Source organism: Harpegnathos saltator, unplaced genomic scaffold, assembly GCF_003227715.2.
Source record: "Harpegnathos saltator strain DR-91 unplaced genomic scaffold, Hsal_v8.6 scaffold59, whole genome shotgun sequence".
Taxonomy (NCBI): domain Eukaryota; kingdom Metazoa; phylum Arthropoda; class Insecta; order Hymenoptera; family Formicidae; genus Harpegnathos; species Harpegnathos saltator.
This window is the reverse complement of record NW_020230415.1, coordinates 177,245-199,175: the sequence shown is the minus strand read 5'-3', so window position 1 is coordinate 199,175 and position 21,931 is coordinate 177,245. Positions and strand designations below refer to the sequence as shown.

Below are 21,931 nucleotides of genomic sequence, written 5' to 3'. Positions count from 1 at the left end.
TCGTGGCCTGCTATCGTGGTTCGCAGTTGCATGTAGTTACACACAACGTGCATTCAATGAATCTTTAATTATTCTATAAAATTAAATTATTCTATAAAAAAAAAAAAGAGATTATACTGTTGCTCAGCCGCAACATTGCCATGCAGAAAGGTCGCCTTTCGTGCTACAGAGTTTGCACAGCGTTCATACGTATAATACACACGCAAAGTACTCGAAACTTTTGCCCAAGTCAATGACGCGGAGAATATGATGTGAAACGGAGAAATTAAAGCGAATATAGTATGTCGCTCCGCGCACGATTTTTACTCCTGCACTATTATTAGCACAAAGGGGCGAGGGTGTGGCGGGAGGAAGAAAGGAGGGGGAGGAAGAGAGAGAGAGAGAGAGAGAGAGAGAGAGAGAGAGAGAGAGAGAGAGAGAGAGAGAGAGAGAGAGAGAGCGAGAGAGAGATTTTGCACATCTACACGATGTTACGCGCAACTGAGAAATGCCGACCTTGTGCCCGCAACTTAAGTCAGTGCACGCGTCATGCGATGCATTCACGTTCGCCAAGCCTTTCAGCCAAATCCTCCGCGGCGCGACGGCTGCGCTGATAAGCGCGAGCGGCGCATCTACGACGTGCCGCGCGGTGCGGAGTGCTTGTGTGCTCGTGGTACGCGCGCGGTATGTAAATATGCGCATTCGTCCGAGAAAAACCAAATCTTACGTAGGGGAGCCTCGTGTGTCGGAAGGACACGTCGTTCGTCCGTTCGTTCGTTCGTTCGTCCGTTCGTTCGTTCGCTCCGTTCGTTCGTTCGTTCGTCCGTTCGTTCGTTCGCTCCGTTCGTTCGTTCGTCGTTCGTTCGTTCGCTCCGTTCGTTCGTTCGTTCGTTCGTCCGTTCGTTCGTTCGCTCCGTTCGTTCGTTCGTCCGTTCGTTCGTTCGTTCGTCCGTTCGTTCGTTCGCTCCGTTCGTTCGTTCGTTCGTCCGTTCGTTCGTTCGTCCGTTCGTTCGTTCGTTCGTCCGTTCGTTCGTTCGTTCGTCCGTTCGTTCGTCCGTTCGTTCGTTCGCTCCGTTCGTTCGTCCGTTCGTTCGTTCGCTCCGCTCGTTCGTTCGTCCGTTCGTTCGTTCGCTCCGTTCGTTCGTTCGTTCGTCCGTTCGTTCGTTCGTTCGTTCGTTCGTCCGTTTGTTCGTTCGTTCGTTCCGTTCGTTCGTTCGTTCGTCCGTTCGTTCGTTCGCTCCGTTCGTTCGTTCGTTTATCCGTTCGTTCGTTCGCTCCGTTCGTTCGTTCGTTCGTCCGTTCGTTCGTTCGCTCCGTTCGTTCGTTCGTTCGTTCGTTCGTTCGTTCGTTCGTTCGTTCGTTCGTTCGTTCGTTCGTTCGTTCTTTTCGTCGTCGGCGCCGCGAAGGTATGAATGCGAACCGCCGCCACACACAGCTCGCCTCTCGATTGAACGGAAGGGAGGAGCCGACGGATGGACGGGGAAAAAATGTCGCGCACCTCGTGACTGAGTGATTGAGTTAACTGGCCGTTGGAATTATGCCAAAATTCAAGCTTGGCCTTAGGTCGGAATCGTCGGGCGAATAAGTTGTTACGTCGATAAGTGGCTAAGTAAGTGGCGGTAAGTGGCCGTTCGTGTTGCACCGAACTTCTTCCCACCGGCACGTGTCGATTCGCACGTCGAGAAATCCGCCGATTCCGATTGGCCTCGTCCGACTTGTCGCGAAAATGCGACAAGTGTCCGACCGTCGTCGCGGTAGACGCATCTATGTGCGTACGAGTGGCGTTAATTCGTTCCCAAAATTGTCGAGATTTCTCGGCGCGACGAATGACCACGCTGCAAAGACACCCCGATTCTTTTCGTCGTTTTTTCCAAACAAGAAAGAGAGAGAGAGAGAGAGAGAGAGAGAGAGAGAAAGAGAGAGAGAGAGAAAGAGACTTTTGCACGAGACACTCATCATACACGATAGCGATAATGGCAATTATTATAAATAAATCTGTCTCACTATTTGATCGCTGAACTGTATATAGCTGCAAATTGAAACGCGCCAGATCTACGCAAAATCGCAAAAACGATCGTAATCACAGTTTGCTATTTTAAGCTTTTGGACTTGGCCTTAGCCTTAGCCTTTAAAACATGTCATTAAAATACCATTAAAATATAATTAAAATACCATTTGAGTACGGCTCGTCGTATCTATAAAAACTGCGGAAAAAGTATCGCAACGTCCCGATATTTCGAAGACTAGGAATTTCGGGGAAAAATTTTTTAAATAAAAAAGTCACCCGACATATGATGCATATTCTATTCTATTTGGCAGATGTGACAGTCTCATCTCGGCGACTCAGTCTCCAAGGTCAGGTCAAGGTCATGTGTGTTGAATGTCTTTTAATATAAAAATATCTATAATTCTATCTAATATCTATAATAAATATAATTTAATATAAAAATTTCTCCGCGTCTCGCATAAATCTATCCAACTCGCCATTTCGCGTGTGAGGGCAAGTAACCGAGGTGAAATAATTCCAGAATACTTTCGACGGTAGAATCGTCGAATCGCTCGCGGAATCCAGCGAAAGCGGCGTCGACGATACGAAACAGACATCTCGTTTTGTTTTTCTCTTCTCCTGCGCGAGAGAACGAACTCCGCTAGATACAGCGTAGATAGCGGGCGTGATTTTTCATTAAAAACGCGAGATGACGTCCCCCCGGATGGTCTCAACGATTACAGTCTGGACAAGGTTCTCTATGTATAGAATGGCGCCAAAATAACGCGCTCGCGCGAGTGCAGTCTAGACTAAACTGATCCGTCTCAAGTGTAGCGCGTACGATATTATTTCAGCGGACCGGTGAAAAGTTAAGCAAACGCGGTGGAGAAGGCGCGCGATCCCTCGTTATGACGCATCTTATCTCGCGCGGAGAATATATCGAGACGGCTCGTAAAATCGGGACGAGAACCGACGCTCTGTGGGAACGCGCGCGAAAAAAAGAAGCAATCCGCATGACGACGCGTGTTTCCGTAATGAAATTAACTGCGGAATTCGTGCATTCGTGCGATGATACGACGACTGTCGATGTGGTTTTCCCTTTTTTGTTTTTCTTCTTGCCAGCGTAACGCTGCGATGCAAGTGACGCGAACACGACCGTGATTAGCGCGGCTGCACCTTCGACAAGAGCGATAAAATTGGAAATTTCATGCAAAGTATCGAAGTATTTTATGCAAAGTTTATAAAGAGAAAAGAAAATTGTTATCTACACAACGAGGGCAACAACCAGGAACCTCAGAGCCGCCGTCGTCGCATTTCATCAAGTTCCGTCACGATCGCGCGCGTTATTACGTTTCTTACAATCTTAAATAGGGGACTGTACTTTGAACCAACTTATCGAAAACAATTATGCTGGCAATTATACGACGTAACCGTCGTTGCGGCGCTCCGCGGACTTACGACTCCGTTCGCCGAAAGCGGACTATTCTCTTGAACCCCAAGAGCGAAGCCTTCGGGCACAACCTAAGTCGACAATTAACTCGTCATCGACCTATCGCCGGATCACTCGCTATCGCAAGTCTACCAACGATGTGCGATGTTTACAGGCGTCAATTTTCTCTGTGACATCCGAACGCCGTGTCGCGTCACGCCGCATATGCGAATTTTCGCGTTCCATACATCGTCTTTCCTCAGAAAAATCTCATGGTTCTCTTTTCCGAAATCGATAGGACGCCGTGTGCTTTAGGAGGAAGAAAAAAATTTCTTAAAAAAAAAGGGAAAAAAAAAAGAGAAAAATGTTTTAATGCCGCACAAGTATAATATTAATATTAATAATAATATATTGGCCAACAGACATCGCAAATCATGTTAAACGCTTTTTCATACATAATACATACAGTATATAATCACAACAAAGAATCTCCCTCTCTCTCTCTCCCTCTCTTCGTCTCTTTACCCCTTTTCCGCTCTTTTTACGACCGTTAGCGTCTTATTCTGTCGTTCAGCCGACCTACAACGTACGAAAGCAAGAAGACGCCGTAGCAGCACTATGTCACGCTTGCCTTCGTAGGTGTGTCTACTTTGAAGTCTCGCGGGCCCGCGTTAATGTGCGTTGTGTCTACCGAGCTACCATTCAAAATCTTTGTCCCCAATCAGGCGATTAATATCCGTCGTTTCTCACGCGGCGAAACGGGGAGGAAGGAGAAACGGAGAATTTATGCACACGCATACACCGCGCAAACGCAAGCGCGCCGTAGCTCCTCCGTCGCGACGCATTCGCCGTCAATTCCCGAATTTCTCATCCGCTTGAGATTGGGAACCGCGATATCCGTCGTACCGTGCGCGTTCCTTCGTCAAGGTTGCAAGGCTGCGCGCTACGAGGAAATGTGAAAAGCGCGAACCGCACCTATGTTATTTGAGGATAATGGGAATACGCAATCTATTTCATGCATCCTGCCGTGCCCCGTCCGGTACCGAGTCGATGCCGGTACCGAGTCAACGTCATAATTCGAGTATTGATCGGACGGTAGCAGAAAGTAGCATCTTGATCTACCGATGTAGATGTACAAGGCTGTATTCCCCACTGTAAGTAGAATGTCCTGAATAAAGAGCCGTATTTTTCACGCTTACCACGCTTCTCCCTAGAAGGAAAACCTGCAGTAGAAATCGAATCTATTGCAAAATTAGGTGCCAATTATCTTCCAATCAGTTGCTCCGCATGTGTTTCGACGATTAAAACTCAACTTTCAGCGACTGGATGTGAGCAGTGTAATTCGGGGCTGCAGCAGCTAATTGAGAAATAATTAACATCTAATTACGTGATAAATTCGATTTTCATTTTTAGGAGAGAGAGAGAGAGAGAGAGAGTGGAGTGGGAGAGACAGAGGGGGAGGGGAGAGAGAAAGAGAGAGCAGAGAGAACAGAGAAGAAGAGAAACGAAGAGACAGTCGCGCGGAGGTGGTGGTAAGTCGTTTTGTGTCTGCAACTCGTCTAAATATATACGATCTTCTCCTCAGCGGTGCAGCCTTTCTCAAAGGAACGGGAGAGATGTGAACGTGCTGTCTCGATTTTAGAGAAATCTCCGTGCATTTCGCGCAAGAAGGGCAGAAAGGTAAAAACTCCCACACGCACGCGCGCACGCCGTCGATCTATCGCACAGATCAGACCGGATGTCGGCGGCGCTGTGGGCTCACGAATCCCACTTTGCATCTTCCTTCACAATAGATGACCTTCGCGTAATTTCTTTTATTTATTATATTCTATTGTTATTATACTCTATTATTTACAGTTACTTTTCACAATCGCTGTTTGTATACACGATACAAATTCTTCCACAGACACCGCCCGCTTTTGCTCAGGCTTCGATGAGAAATTAATCAGCTCTCACGCAGCTTCTTGACTTAGATTCTCTTGGATCCGTATCTATACCTTCTGTTTCATATAACACATTTATTAATTAAATTTTCGAGACGCGACGCGAGTTCCGCGTCGCACGGACGAGTTGCGGCAACTCCAATTCTCAAGCGTTGCCGACGACGGATGCAATCGCGAATCCGTCGTGCTCTCCGTCGTCTCCTTTTTCCATTTGTCGTTTTTCTTCCTGCCTCTCTCTCTCTCTCTCTCTCTCTCTCTCTCTCTCTCTCTCTCTTTCTCGTTCTTGCTATAGATCACGCGATAATCAGGCGTATCCGGAAGTGAAGCAACGCGACGACTCTGCGTGAAGATTGCGACGCGTGCGGACACGACGCGACGGAGCATCGTCTCGCGCGTTGCGAGCGCGACGTGTGTAACGCCACCGTTTACCTACTTTAAGGAAGAAAAAAACGCATTGGCTTACTTCTTTAACGGCACAACGGCGGCGTTGTCTTCGTGGCTGCAGCCAATTAGTCGCGAATCTTGTATGGAGGATCGGCTGCTCGACGAGGATCGCGAGGGCGGGCATGCGGGAGAAAAAGGTTCGATCGTGCCTCGCGGCAGCATGTGAATAAAGTCCATTTACGTGAAATTTTAAGGCGCTCTTGAACACACGTTTCCGAAGTAATCTGCCATCGTATGAGGCCGGGGTAGAAATTGGTCGAGTCGACGCGAATATCAAGAACGGCGCGACGAGAGAGCGCATAGCGCGCGCAAGTTTAGAGGCGCTATTTTGCACGAAGAAAATTCTTCTCCTTTGTCAACTCGCGTCTATAGATTAACCCTTTCCGCTTCGTAGATTTTTGTCAAAGCCTCGAATCAATTAAAAGGAATTCACTTATCAGCAGTCTCTCTCTCTCTCTCTCTCTCTCTCTCTCTCTCTCTCTCTCTCTCTCTCTCGGTTTTGTAGTCTGTAACCTTTCTTTGAACTTGGCACGGTCTTTTATCGCAATCGCCATATTGATGTGCGTGGGAATGGCAAATCTCAAACCGAACCGAATTGGCGCTTGGAGCACAAAGGGTCAATATTTGTACACGTGTAAACGCAAAAACAACCTTCTTTCAGAAGGGGACGTTCGAAAACGTGCATCAATTCCCGTGTACGGAGTACACGCGCGGCTTGCGCGAGTGAAGAAAAAAAGAAATGCAAAAAGCACGAGAAGATACTTTCGGATCAGTCAGAAGAGCGCTGCTTCGATCGGGGCAATTTATGAGCATCGAAAATCGAAGTCGGCGATCAAACAGCGCCGAGCGAAGTACCGTGTGTATATTTTTAGAATCGTCGCGCGTTGCGGAACAAGCCGCTTGCATTATCGGTGTCTGTAGTAATGTAAAGAAACGAAAAAAAGACCACCCGGGAAAACGTCGCTCGCCAGGCACTCCGCTAAAAAGGCGCAAGCGTGCGCGCCTAATGTTTATATCCGCGCGGCATCGGCTCAGACATGAGACTCGTGTCGTGGTCCACTGTCGCCACCTCGGCGATAAATACTAATTGAGATTAGCATCAGCGACCGTACGCCGCGCTCAACAGGTGTCTCACGGAGTCCTTGGGGCCAAGAAATACGATCTGAGCGAAAAATTCTCAAGAACGAAAGAAAGGAAGGAAGAACAAGCGGGATGCGCGCAGCGATCCGCGAATTCTATCTCGCGAGGATAATTGCCCGCGAATGCTCGATATCGTTGAAATATCTGCGAATTGTGTTAAGCGGGACGGATCACTGTCGCTTGGAAACTCGATACGTTGTTGGGGGCCCGCTCGGGAGAACACCATGCGCGTTTGAACGAGGAGAAAAATTGGATGCGCGTGACGTACTTGGTGACGGGGAAGAGATGGATAGATAAGACGAAAAAAAAAGGGGCAAAAAGGTTAGAAGGGAAAGAAGGACGGAGCTGAATGAATGAATGATAGCGGACGAAGAAAGGAGACGCGAGAGACCGCGACAGATCTCTCTATTCTTATCCTTGATCGCGTGTTGCACATTTTCTACGAATGCGACTCCTCGATTTCTCCTGCGATTCCTGCGATCGATAGAACACGAGGAAACGCGGGACGCGACGGGAAAGCCGCGTTAGCGAGGACGGCTCTTTCCGGACGATATTCCGCGAATCGGAAAGACACGAACGAGTACGCCTGGGAATCCGACTCCGCAGATGCGAAGCGAGTTTACACAGCGAGCGAGCGAATGTGGACGAAGAGCCGAGAGAGCCGCACGTGACAGCGCGTGGCGACGGTAACGAGCGATATAAACAGACGAGACAGATCGAAGAAGGAACAGGGGAGTTTACACGGTGAAAGCTACCGCGAGTACGCCGAAAAAAGCCTCCTTTGCAATCGCGACATCCGATGCTACGCCGAGGACGCGCACACGAGCACCGATATTTTCGCTCCATTTTTTTATGTGCCTCTCTCCCTCTCCCCTCTCTCCTCTCTCATTATGTAAGACCGCACTCGGAGAACCACGCGAGCACCATCGGAGCACGTCGCTGTCTAACCTTTAAAGGACAAGCGAACCACTCGCGATACCGCTGGTGAAATCAAGCGCTAAACGTAAGGCGATCGCCTCTCTCATCGGGAACCAAGTCCGTCGGTCGTCATCGGCGGCGGCGGCGGCGGCGGCGACAGCAGCAGTAATAATCACGATTACGGTCATCATGGCAACGACGACGACGACGACGACGACGACGACGACGACGACGACGACGACGACGACGACGACGACGACGACGACGACGACGACGTTGGTTCTCCCGGTTACGATGCAGGAGACGTGAACACGACGTGAAAATAAGCGAGCTACATCGCAGAGTGAGAAGGAGACTTACCGGCGGCACGATGCGGTCTTCTCGCCCAGTCGTCCTCTATCAAAGGTGCGACCTGCCGCGCGTGTAACGTCAACACGTTCAACAGGAGGCAGAGCGCGACGGCGAGTAGGATTGGTAACATCAGGCCACTGTGAAACTGCATCTTAGCGACTTTCGGCGTATCGCGACCACCCTTTACGCTCCTCCTCTTCTATCGCTTTATCAGCCAGTTACTCTCTCGCACTCTGTTCTGGCACTCGCGCGCGCTGCCTTTACGCATATAGCACGCTTCTCCTCCTCTCGCTCTTTCTCCTTTCCCTCTTTCTTTCTCGCCTCTGCCCTCCCCCCTCAGTGTCTGTCTCCTCACTCTCTCTCTCTCTCTCTCTCTCTCTCCCTCTGTCTCTCTTTCTCTCTTTCTCTCTCTCTCTCTCTCTCTCTCTCTCTCTCTCTCTCTCTCTTTCTCGCTCTCCCTATTCGTAGCCGTAGGAGCCGCGGGTACTAGTCTATTAACGACCGTTCACTGCACAAAACTTTCTGCACTATTCTGCACACCACGTAACCTATTCGCCCGTTAGCGGCGGCAGCGACGGGCCGTGCAAAAAAGACCCACGACGACGACGACGACGATTGGCGAAGAAGAAGACGACGCGTTACTATCTGGAAACGTAGAGAATCCCGTGGTACGATACAAGCGAGTGCGTGTCGTCTACCGTCTCTGCGCGGCATGCGTCGCGATAATAGTGCGTGCGCGAAAGTTCAACGCCAAGTTCCCCTGGCGAACTTTCTGCATTACCGCGTGTGCGCGCGCGCGCGCGCGCGCGCGAGAGCCACTGCGCTCGCTCGCTCGCCGCTCGCTCTCGCGCGTAACGTGACGAGACGAAGCGGAGCGAACTGCGAGAAAGCCTCACTCGCGCTATCGCGACGAACAGGCCAGAGTCGCACTCGCACGACTCGCACGATCGCTCGATTCACGTTCCTCTCGCGCCTCGCGCTTTCGTCGCGCAGCGCGCCGGTTCGGAGCGCGCGATACTGCGCGCACGTTTTATAAGGTGGTAGGTAGGTGTAGGTAGGTACACGCCGGCCGCGAGAGCGCACCGAGAGACGAAGAGACACGGGAGAGCGGCGCGGCGTCGTCGGCTTCGTTCGCGTCTCTCTCTCGCTCTCTCTCTTTCTCTCTCTCTCTCCCTCCCTCCCTCCCTCTTTCCTTCTTCCTTCTCCCTTCTTCGCCCGCTCCTTCTTTCCTTCTCTCCGTCGCTCCTCGTCGTTTCGTCTTGTTTCTCGCCCTCCTCCGCCCTCTCGCGCCACCCGTGTATTACGTCTCTGTTATTCTCTTTACCTCCCGACCGTACTCGCTTCTCCTTCACGGAGTAACGCCGGTGCGCATCTGACACGGCGGCGACGGCGACGACGGCGACGACGACGACGGCGGCGGCGACGGCGGCGGCGGTAGCGACGGCGACGGCAGCGGCGGCGGCGGCGACACTGATTTCGTCCTCCGAGTGCGCACGCTAACCGTATCGGATAGCAAACGTCCGACTGACTGACTGACTGACCGCGAGTCGTCTGCTGAACCCTGGTGGGAGGAGGAGGAGGAGGAGATCCTCCCGCGCGAGCGCGAACGCGAACGCGAGCGCGAACGCGGCCGCGCCGCTGACTGGTGTCCTCCTCGATCGCGATCGCGATTGCGATCACGGAAACCGCGTTGATGTACACGCGACCGAGTTTCGTCCGCGATATCTCGAATTCCGACGGTCGCGCCACGCCTAATATGCATATATATGTATATGTTTTTATATATGCGCATGTTTTTATATATACATACATACACATGCACGCATGTATATATATACATATGTACACGCATATATGCATGCACGCACGTATGCATGCATACACATACACATACACATCCATATATTTATACATATATATTTATTTACGTACTTATTTATTTATTTATACGCGCGAAACACGCGTTCCTCTCTACTTTCATGCGATCCCTCCCCGCGACGACGGAGATAGACGGCGACCCAACGCGACGCCTCTTGCCAACGGAAGCGTCGCTCTGTCTGGCGTCGCGCTCGCATCTCTTATAATAGTTCTCAGCCACGTGCTATACCGCGTTCCCGAACGACCGATTCCCTCGCGGGCGAAAGAAACGTGGAGAACGCGCTCGCGCGAAAAGATACGCACGATAATCCGCGCCGGTTGTCACAGGTCGGCCGAGGCTGCCGCGACGGGCCGCGGGGCCCGTTATCTCGGAGCGAGCGGAGCGAGGGGAGCGCGTTTGATTATCTTCTCACCGGACAGAGAGAAAGAGATAGGAGAGAGAGGGAGAGAGAGAGAGAGAGAGAGAGAGAGAGAGAGAGAGGGAGGAGAGAGAGAGAGAGAGAGAGAGAGAGAGAGAGAGAGAGGGAGAGAGAGAGAGAGAGAGAGAGAGCGTGGGTCTCTCTATTAATGACAACCTTTTCGCTCAGATCTCGTCTCTCCCGGCACACGATCAATCGGCGCGCGTCCCGACTTCGCAGACACGTGCTTCCGGTGGGCCCGCAATGACAACTGACCGTGGGCCGCTCGGACCCCGGGCTTTTATGGGGTTTCAGGCGGCTGCTACACTGCCGAGAGCCGACTGCACGTCGCAACTGCGAGTCGAATCGCGCCGCTCTGCGCCGTGCCCCGCCTCGTCTCGCCACGCTTCGCCTCGTCTCACCGCTCCCCGCTGCGCCACGGCGCGCCGGGCCACCGGCAGGGGTTAATCGAAGAGAACTTGTGTCGTCCGGTGTGTTAGCTCGATCGCGCGGTGGGTGTAGTGGCTCTCTGTAGCAAATCGCTGCTGCGCGCTGTCCGAAAGGTGTGCGAGGCGACGCTACACGTGTGGGTGCGTCATCCTCCTCTTCACCGTCGCCTCGTCGCCAGCTAAGCCGCGTCGAGGCATACCATGGCGAACCGTGGCGAACCGACCCAAGCCACGATAGGTACCACCACCATCAGCATCACCAACACCACCGTCACCATCACTATTACCACCACCATTACCACCACCACCACCACCACCACCGCCACCACCACCACCGCCACCGCCACCACCGCCACCGCCACCACCACCACCACCGCCATCGCCACCACCACCACCACCACCACCACCACCACCACCATCACCATCACCACCATCACCACCATCATCACCACCACCGCCACCACCACCACCACCACCACCACCACCACCACCACCACCACCGCCACCACCACCATCACCACCACCGCCAACATCACCACCGCAAAAGTCGTCATCCGTTGCCGCGCGCCGCTACTGCATTGCTATTCATTGCACGAGGGCAAACACTCGGATATCGCGACGCGCGGTTCTCGCCGATTGTCGAATATCGCCGAATTACAAAGTGCACGCTCATTACGGTACGTCTGCGACGTTTCTTCTCTATAGCGACGCGTCTCGAGATGCGGCCAACGTTCGACGACAGGGGAAGCGTCTCTCGGGGGAATTATGCACTTGCTCGGAAACGCGAATGCTCCCGTTAGACGTCGGCCGCGTTTCAAAGTTCGTTGAGAAGAAATCTCGAGATCGTGCGGTACGCTGTAAGAAATGATGTGTCAAATTTAACATATTTCATATGTCTCAAATCATCCACTCTCATTTATGCTGTATATGTTAATTTAACATACAGCAAATATGTTAAAAAGTAACACGCATAAGTAAAGTAAAAAATTAACACAAAAAAAAAAACACTTCAATGCCGTCAAGAATCACAGTTTGTGTTAAATTGACATACAATGAATGTTATTTCAACATTTGGGGAAAGTAATGATTTGATGAAATGAAAAAGTTAGATTGACATAATCTATGTGTTAAAAATCCAATCTTTACAGCTTAATCTTTACAATTGAGAAGTGTTAATCTTAACTTAACACATGATAACTGTTATAATGAGGAAATATAACGCATTTTAACATATAATATGTGTCATAGCAAGAATTCATACATTTACATATAAATTGTGTTATTTTAACACTTGAAAAAATAATTAATCTTAATTTGACACAAGAAAGTCTAAGTAACACAACAACGATATGTTAAATTAACGCATGACTGTGTAAAAAGTTTAACACAAAACTTTCTACACACACAAAAAATTTTAACAAAAGTACGAAACGTTTTTAACTGTGTAAAAACGAGAGCACACTCGCTTCTGATGCAGTTCGGGCGCTTTTGGCTGTTACTCTGGAGAACACGCCCATGTTCTAATTTACTTCAGACTTTGCGAATAGGCTTGCTTTGGGTGAAGAGATGAAGTATCACATAAGCGGATTTCGAGGGTCAAGCAGCTTTGAGTTATTTTCATGTTTTCCGTACGTTAATGCACATCCTTCTGCAATGACGTTCGCCTGACGCATATTTTCAAGGTTGTGACCTTGACTAGTATTCAGAAGGTTGTAATCTTCGTTCATTCGTGATCCTCTTAATTCGAGAAAAAAATGTAAAAGTTACATACTACATCATGACGCGTCAATGATGTCAAGCGAACGACGTATTAACGACGATGTTACATGACGTTATTACACTGTAAGAAATGATGTGTTAAATTTAACATATTTCATGTGTCTCAAATCATCCACTCTCATTTATGTATTAACTTAACATACAGCAAATATGTTAAAAAATAACGCACATAATATGTTATAAAAAAAATTAACACGAAAATTTAACATTTGAATGCCGTTGAGAATCACAATTTGTGTTTGTGATTGACATACAATGAATGTTAGTTACTTCAACATTTGGAAAAAGTAATGATCTATGATTTAATGAAGTGAAAATGTTAGATTGACATAATCTATGTGTTAAAAATCCAATCTTCACATATCAGAAATGTTAACATTATACATTTAACACAAGATATACTGTTATAATGAAGAAAGTAGGAAACATTTTAGGTGTTGACTTCAACATATAAAATATGTCATAGCAAGAATTCATGCATTTACATATAAATTGTGTTAATACTTGGAATATTTGGAATACTTGGTAATACTTGGAAATGTCATTTTAACACTTGAAAATAGATAATCTTAATTTAACACAAGAGAGTTTAGGTATCACAACAACGATATGTTAAATTAACACACGACTGTGTAAAAATTTAACACAAAACTTTCTACACACAAATAATTTTAACAAAAGTACGAAATGTTTTTAACTGTGTACGTTTGTTGGCCGGTGATAAACACCGTAAACGCGCAAATGTGTCTCTCAATTTTCTAAAATCTTAGTTTTCTGAAATGACCATATACAAATTTATTTTCTACTCGTTGAAGGGAAAATTCAGGGAAATTTCGGCGTAATAAATCCGACGAGTGCGACTGCAGCATTGCAGCAATACGCGCAGCAAGACGCGATTCGAATGATGTCACTCTAATGTTTTCGTTCGTGCTTTCGAGAAAGTATGGAAAAAAACATCCAGCAGCTCTTGTCTGAAATGTTTTCCGATTCAGCCGACATTTCCGAAGCTGTTGTCGATCGTTATTCCTCCAACGCAACGCTCGAACGTAGCGATAAATATCGATAACGACGTATCAATAGTTGGCGTGCTCCGTATGAAAATGCGCGTTGCATATGCATCAGTTTCCATCGAAATCGTTGATTCACGACGTACGCCAGGTTCCTGCAAAGCCTCAACATTCAACGGGCCGAAACTCACGTAATAACTCCTCGTCGTTGCGTCGCGTCACCGCGCGCGCGCGTGCGCGCGCGGATACGCATCTGCGTCGTGACAGCTGGTCATTCGGCCGATCCGATTTTCCTTTTTCCCCCTTAAGCAGCCCGTGGAAACCGTAGCTCGCGTGATGTCACGTGCGGGCAGGATGCGAACGAATTAAAAACCAATCGCGTATTCCGGCCTGGTAGATGTCGAGACTTTATCGAAGCTCGATTTGCGTCAATCGCATACCTAAAGTTTGCGGTTATATCGAACGTTGACGTAACGAAAGTGCACGCACTATGCATACATTCATCTCGCGATGCGTCAACACAAACATTGAGTAATAACAACGAAACGCGAGCGTGTAGCGAAAAACGGTAGCGTTTAGTGTGTAGCAATTAGCTCGACGAGGCGTCACACCCTCCTACTCGTCGGCGCACAGTGTTGTGATACAGGAAATTCATGTGCGAAAAGATCTACAGCATTCAGTTTTCAACCGATTGAGACGATTCTTTTTTTTTCTTTTTTTTTATGAAGGTGAGAAGATTACACACTACAATTCTACCGAGCGATATTTTCGATATCAGGAATTCTAACTAAATCCTTAATAAATAAAGTATGAAATATTGATACATTTTCAGAGGAGATGATGATTTTTTTCTACTGCTGTCAACGCGCAAACCATTACCAAATTACCAAACTATGAATCCATGGATTGTAAATCTGTTATGGTGTTCGGTATTATGGGGTTGGGGCTTATGAAGTTTGGGATTATGGGATTTGAGGTTATGAGGGCTCGAAGTTATGGGATTCGGGGTTATGAGATTTGGAGCTTACGAGTTGAGTAATAAAAGATCCATTACAATCCATGGATTCATAGTTTGGCAATTATAATGGTTTGCGCGTTGACAGAAGTAGAAAAAATCATCTTCTGAAAATATATCAATATTTCATACTTTGTCTATTAAAGATTTGATTAGGATTCCTGATATCGAAAATATCGCTCGGTAGAATTGTAGGTGATCTTCTCACCTTCATCTAAAAAAAAAAAAATCGTCCCAATCGGTTGAAAATTGAATGCTGTAAACCTTTTCGAACACCAATTTCCTGTATCACAACACTGTGCGGCGGCACGTCACTCGTGTTATGTTCGTTAGATTTGTCAAATCGACGCGGAGATTACAGACGCGAAGAAGAAAGAATATAAACGCGTACACACACACACACACACACACATACGTGCGCGCGAGGTCGCGTGTGTGTTGTGTTCGAGGTCTCAGAACGAGAAGAGAAAAATGACAAAAGAGAGGCTGTGTGATGGCGTCGTCGCGTTTGAAGACGAGAGAGAGAGAGAGAGAGAGAGAGAGAGAGAGAGAGAGAGAGAGAGAAAGAAAGAGAACGACGCTTTCGCAGATTCCGCGTGAGATACCTGCGGCATTCTTCGCCCTGCAACGGGGCATTAAGCCGGATGCACATTCGTCGTGGACGACGTTTGCTGTATTCGTTTCCAAGAAAAATATCTTCCGCCTCGAAATGAATTTTACGGTAGATCTTGTCCGCGCGATCACACAAGAGTCCCCTCGATCCTCGGCGGTCCTCTTTATGGATGGCTCTTCTTCTCCCCCCCCCTCCCCCTCTCCCTCTCTCCCTTTCTCTCAAACCTTCGCCCACCCTTCCTCCTCCCCCCCTCGCCCCCCTCGCGACTCTCTCCATTTCCATTTTATAGAGCGCGCTGAGTGTTATATTATTTTCGTCAACTAATACAATATCCGTTTCGTACCGCACCGTTTCCCGGAGAAAAGCTAACGGCCGCGGGTAATCGTCGTCCGGGGAGTCGAGTCCAAACACGCAGCCGACAACATGACAATTTCTCCGGCGATAAAGGAATCGCGCGCCACCACCCTCCCGACGCGGCGTGATGCGGCGCCGCTTTTATCAGCGGTGCGCATCTGACGAGGACCGAGATGTTAGCACTCCCACGCCGGTTAGGCCGTCCATTTATCCCACTCGACGTACGAAACTCCACCCTTCGCCTTCATTTGATATCTTCGATCGCAAAATAAAATGAAACGCACACGTACGACTTTGATCTTCCAAAGAGAAAGAATGAGAGTGAGTGAGTGAGTGAGTGAGTGAGTGAGTGTGAGAGAGAGAGAGAGAGAGAGAGAGAGAGAGAGAGAGAGAGAGAGAGGGAGAAGGAAAGAGAACTCCCAATTTCGCCGACGATTTAAGGCTTCATTGTACGGAGTTTGGGACGAAATAAGAAGAAATCGCGCGCGATCGCGCCTCGCAAAATCATTAGTCTCCATTGTAGAATTTTACGATGGAATCCTGACGGTGCGTCTCTCGCATTTCCACGGCACAGGTATAATCGCGCTCACTCACGATGGGGAGGAGAGAAGGACACGGACACGAGCGAAATGCGCGCAGTTGATTGTGCGTGCAGAACGAGGATAGAGGCGGCGGGTGTAGAGGGGAGAAGAGGGGAAGAGGGATCGAGATCGTCGATTCAAAAGAATCGTTCGCTCGCGCGACTATTCATAATCAAATATGACAAATCTAATAGATTTCCAGCGATACGCTTGTCCGGCCGCGTGAATCGCGAAAACACAGAGGGAAGTGAGCGCGAGAGGTGGGGGGGAGAGAGAGAGAGAGAGAGAGAGAGAGTGCGAGCGGGTGGGGGTGGGGGTAGAGAGTAGTCAGATAGGGAAGAAAAGGACAAGTGATTTTTATTCAAAGCACGAAATATAACGGTTCTTCTGGCGCCGTCGAATTTGTTCTCGGCCGCGTTTAACAATAATATTTCTACCCCTCGCTGTGAAAGGAAGGCCGACAAATAAAGTCAAGTTCGTCAAACGTGCTCGCACAATAGTATTGTCGCCTCGCCCCGCCGTGGAATGCTAGAAATACGGCATAGTATTGTGCGTGTCGACAGTACGTCTTTAACTGCGGGCAAGTTCGAGCGAGCAAGATCGATGGCTGCAACATCCCGAGTTCCTTCCAGTGACCGGAAATGAGGAGGAACACCTACAACGAGATACGCGTATACGGCGTTGGCGTTACGTTCCATTGACGAGCGTTAATCGTTGCGTTCGTGCACCCGTCGCAGGCGGACGGCTACGTATGCGCTGATTAACGCCTTGACCGTTGAACCGGTGACGATTCGAGCGTATCGAGCGGAGGGAAAAACATTAGAGAAAGAGTTCGAGACTCGCGATGAAAAATTCTTCGAGGGAGCGCGCGTCTTTGTGAGCGCGAGGTAACGCTGCCGTCGTCGCTCGCTCGAAACTCGACTTTAAACATCTCGCGATCAGCGCGAGTTCACGCACGGGCGAAGAGATAAGGAGAGAGAGAGAGAGAGAGAGAGAGAGAGAGATACGTCGGGTGTTACTTTAAAAACTATAACGCACACGTCGGTGTAATGTGCTTGCTCCGTGTGGTGCGTCTCGTTCTCTCTCTCTCTCTCTACAGCCTGCTCTCTCGCAGAGACGATATCCTGCATTCTTTTCTCTCTTATCGCGACTCTCATCGATTCTCATCGGGGAGAATGAGCGACTCGCGGCAGAAAGATCGCAATGCGAGAAGGCAAGAGCAAGTGTAATATCGAATCGAAGTTTCGCGAAAAGAGAAACCCAGCGACGGTCGAGCGGCCAAGTCCGCTGCTTCTCGTCTCGCGAGGCGCAGCGCGGCTGATTTCGTGAAATCTAAATTAACGCGGATAAGCGTACTTGTATCTGACCGCTACGAAATACTCGCGCCGCCGTGTGACGAATAAGCGAGCGATAGCGATATCTGTTATTAATTATGACGAAAGTGAAAGCGCAACTGCGCGAAGTCTCTCTCCTCCTCGTCGCCCCTCGCCGCGTCCTCGCCTTCTCGCGCATTCGCGCTTACTTCATTTACTTAAACGTCGACGATCGGCCGTTTACGTTCGAAGATTAATGGGCTAATAGACCCCGTAGGCGCCGTAAATGATCGGTCGACGAGATGATATGGCGCTATAATGAAGCGTGTGCGTCGTACCGGGCAAGCAGGACGCGCATCATATTGTCGCGTTAAATTAAATCAAATATCACCTCGGCTTCATATAACGAAACGAAATATCGCGCCACGTATCAAGAGAGGCGCGGCGGTGTCTCGTGCCAAGTGCAACGCAAGCGGCAGTGAGAGATAGAGAATGAGCGAGCGAGCGATATGTATCTTCTTGCCTTGTTCAACGTGTACACAGGGTGTACGCAGAAAAAAATCGCCGGAACCTCAGCGACTATCTCGGGATTAAAAGGTGAGCCGGAAAAAAAGATCAAAGAGGTGATTCCGACGGTGCGTGAAAGTTACAGCTTTGTTCCCGGGAAGAAAAGCGCGTGTACTCTCTCAGCGCCCTTCTACTTTTACTTTTCCTTTCAGATATATCTCTTTCGCGCCGTTTTGATCCTTTTAACTTTCTCTTTTCTTCACCTCTTCGCCTTTCTTCCGCCTGTCTTTCCGCTCTTTTTAGAATCCCATACACCATGCGGGACGCGCATCTATATATACGCGCGACATGTTGTCAATCGACGGCACGAGGCGTTCTCTTCTCGCGACGCGCTTATCGCGCAGCGAGAAAAAACGCTTGGCAGAAGAAGGAAACAGCGACACGCGCACGGCCTCTCTTGAAAGTCACCCGCCTCTCCTCGATCTCTCATCCTCTCTCGCGGCGGGGATTTTCGCTCCGTTCAATTAGGAGTTCTCGCGAACGGACTCGCGAGTGACTTATAATTCCCCGATCGTCGTTCCAATCGCACAAGGGAGAACTGTGAGTATTCTCTGTCATCCGTTTATATGACGCGGCCGACGGAGCCGATGTCGACGAGAATACTCGGTATTTCGAAAGCATCGCCACGTCGTATTCCAACGAACGTACCAACGAAGCAACCGCGTTTCCGCGCTCTCCTCGAGCTACCATTAATCTCCGGTACAATGTTTTCTAACTGCGTAGAACTCTGTAGGAGTGTCCGCTGTGCACTTGTTTCTCTTTCCCTCCCCTGCTCCGTCTCTCTCTCTCTCTCTCTCTCTCTCTCTCTCTGCATCTCAAGCAAAATTACGTCGCGCAGCGACGTATTCACCTGAATTGACCGTGCATAATTCTGGCGCCTGGCGAGAGAAGTCGCGTACGAGCGTCGGCTTACCGTTCAGCTCTCTCGCCCCGAGATCATCTAAACAGTGTCTCGGGCCGAAGGCCGGCGGCGACTGTTGGTGTTGTCGCGTCGTGTAATCGGCGACGAGAGGCCGTGTCTCCGGCGAAACAAGAGACGACGGACACGCTTTACAGCCTTTCCACTAAACTGACCTTTTCGCACAGCAGACACGACCGGGCCGGGACAGCCGGAAAACGCCTCCTCCGCCGCCACCGCCGAGCCGGAGCGGGCCAATTATACGCGGCTATTGTTTCGCCAAAACTTCCCCGTCGGAAGGAAAAGAGAAAGGACATATCCCGGCGCCAAGAGAGCCCGGGTTCGTTTCACGCTCGAATCGACGGATCGAACTTTTCACAGGAGCGTGGCTTAACACCTCGCTCGTAATCTTTTCAACGGGCCGCTTTACAGCCGCGCATAGGTTTCGCCGCGAGCATCGCTGAGGAATATGTGTCATGTCGCGTAAACAGACTATAATAATATTACTATAAATACATCGCCGGCGAGACCATATGCAGGCGCCGGCGCCGGCGCCGCCGCCGTCGCCGTCGCCGTCGCCGCTGCCGCCGCCGCCGCCTCCGCCTCCGACGGCCCCGCCGGCCACGTACATTACACGCGCCGAAGCATTATCCGGCCTACGTATTCGACGTATTCGCTTTCTCTCTCTCTCTTTCTCTCTCCCCCTCCCTCCCTCTCTCTCTCTCTCCCCTTCCCTCCTTCTCTCCTCCCTCCCTCCCTCTCTCTCTCTCTCTCTCTCTCTCTCTCTCTCTCTCTCGTTCTCTTTTACCCCCTGCTCCCTCCTCGCCGACTGTCTCATTCCTCTTGCCTTTACCGTGGCGTGCGCAAAGATCTCTGCCGCGTTCGCACGTTTCTCACCAAACTGACCGAATCGCGACGTCGAGCCTTGCAATCGCTTCGTTCGAACGAGAACAACCGGCTCGATCATCGTCGTCATCCTCTCCTCGACCCTCGTTCTCTAATCAGTTTACCTTGAACGCCGGCCGTCGCCGTCGCGTCGGCCCGGTGACGACTTGCGAAAATCCGACGTTCTTCCGCTCGGATCGAATCTTGATTTCCCCACAGCGTGCGCTCTAGCGCGCTCGCGTTTATGACGTAAATCGAAATAGTCGGTAAACAGGCAACGACTGTCGCGCACTTTGCGCTCGGAACCGGAGACACTTGAGCGTTGTTTCCGACGTGTTTCGAAACGCGCGTGACGTCCGATGGAAAACATATAACTCGGCAGAGTTATCCAGAATCATCGGTCTATTGGCTCACCGGCTGCGTTCGGAGATTCATCGAGGGAAGCGTCAGAGTTTTTTCTGCCTTCGAGCGTGCAATCCTGCTCTCGAAAGGATTCGAACCTTTTTCCTCGCACACAGATCGGAACACAGACGATGATTCAATGAGAGCACTGGTCTCCGGGAAAGTCCCGGAATTTCTTTGAATTTCCTTGACGTCCATCCGTCCGTCATCGGAAATCTACAGAATCTACGGAAATGTTCGAGCCGTGTTGAACGTGCTCGTTGAGTCTGCCGGAGATCGATCGATTTCTTCGGTGGAAGTCGGCGTGCTCGCCAAGGAAGGAGAAAAGAATCTCGCGCGTCACATTGAAGGCCGGTTGTTCCAACTTCTTGGTAAGTTAACTGATAGTTAAATCATATAACAGTCTTTGTCTAAGTCGAAGAAAAAGCAAAGACAAACATATGATTTAACTATCAGTTAATTTATCAAGAAGCCGAAACAATCGCCCTGAATAAAGAACATAAGGAAAGAGCATATTGCGATACTGCCCGGGGTATCGATAGTCGAACTGGGCGTGAATGTAACATATAGTTATGAGGTCATCGGAAGCACTGGTGATACAACTCGAATATTTGGGAATGTAATATACAAGAAAGCGTAAAAACGTTTTCGAGATATGCGTATCATGGAATTATTAATATTGTTGTCGAGTTCATAATAAAAAATAATGTGTATATTTTTATAATATAAAATTATAATTATAATTAATAATAAAAATATATATGTGGGGTATATTGAAGAACAAGCGGCTTATTTATTTAATATTATAAAATATACCCCGCACGTAAAAAGGTTTGGAAGGACAATGGTTAGGATAGGAAATACTTTTTGCACAATTCGCTTCTGACCGGACAAAATGCTTCTTATCTGTAACGCTCGCAGGCCACGACTACTACTCCCACGCTCATCTCGTACAGCGTACTTATCAATTGAAAATCGACTCTGTCAAGTCGCAGTGTGCTGCGGCCTCGCGTGTTAGCTGTTGTTTCTTTTTAAATATTACCCTTTCCGCGTTCCTACACATATTAAATATAATAGTAATAACAATAATTTCCTACATATATTAAATAATAATAGTAAAATGTGTGTATGTGTATGTTTAGGTGTGTATGTATATTCAGGACCGTCTTGAATTCATCTTCAGATGCTTTTTAGCCAATAGAACGATGCACGTAGCATCTGGAGATGAACTTAAGATGGGCTTGAATAGAAATGTTAAACGTCGAAATTCATTGGTTATACGGTTACGCGTTACTATATGCAGAAAATATGTGTCATGGAATTTCAAACTGTACGTACGTACTATAATACATCGTATGTTGGAGTCAGATATTATTAAATTTATATTACACTACAGGAATTATTTTTATAATTTATATTATTTATTCTAAATTTTAATATGAATACGCTAAAATGGCGCGCTTGTAGTGCCCTAGTAATAGTAAAATGTGTGTGTGTGTGTGTTTTCTTAATCACTGTTCGTCTCTCCCTCCCCTCTCTCTCTCTCTCTCTCTCTCTCTCACTTTCTCTCTCTCTCTCTCTCTCCTATATCCTTCTTGAGC

General features: G+C 48.9%; 2 protein-coding genes and 1 long non-coding RNA gene across 9 annotated transcripts in view; 1 reads left to right on the top strand and 2 right to left on the bottom strand.

Moving 5' to 3' along the window:
* The window catches only part of sog (chordin short gastrulation), a 36,332-nt gene extending 27,746 nt beyond the window's left edge, over positions 1–8,586 (bottom strand). The window contains exon 1 of one of the 2 annotated variants that reach the window (XM_011142233.2): positions 8,201–8,586. In XM_011142233.2, coding sequence (XP_011140535.1) covers positions 8,201–8,342 — 142 coding nt within the window. In that variant the 5' untranslated portion in view covers positions 8,343–8,586. The remainder of the gene's footprint in view (positions 1–8,200) is intronic. The other variant, XM_011142231.2, reaches the window with a different exon arrangement.
* Positions 1–21,931, top strand: part of LOC105183839 (probable phosphorylase b kinase regulatory subunit alpha) — a 51,169-nt gene that overhangs the window by 16,037 nt on the left and 13,201 nt on the right. The window lies entirely within an intron of this gene.
* LOC112589708 (uncharacterized) lies at positions 8,657–10,061 on the bottom strand. Its single transcript, XR_003113719.1, has 2 exons — positions 9,516–10,061; positions 8,657–8,836 (listed from the first exon to the last, which is right to left on the bottom strand). It is a non-coding gene; the product is annotated as an uncharacterized LOC112589708 (long non-coding RNA).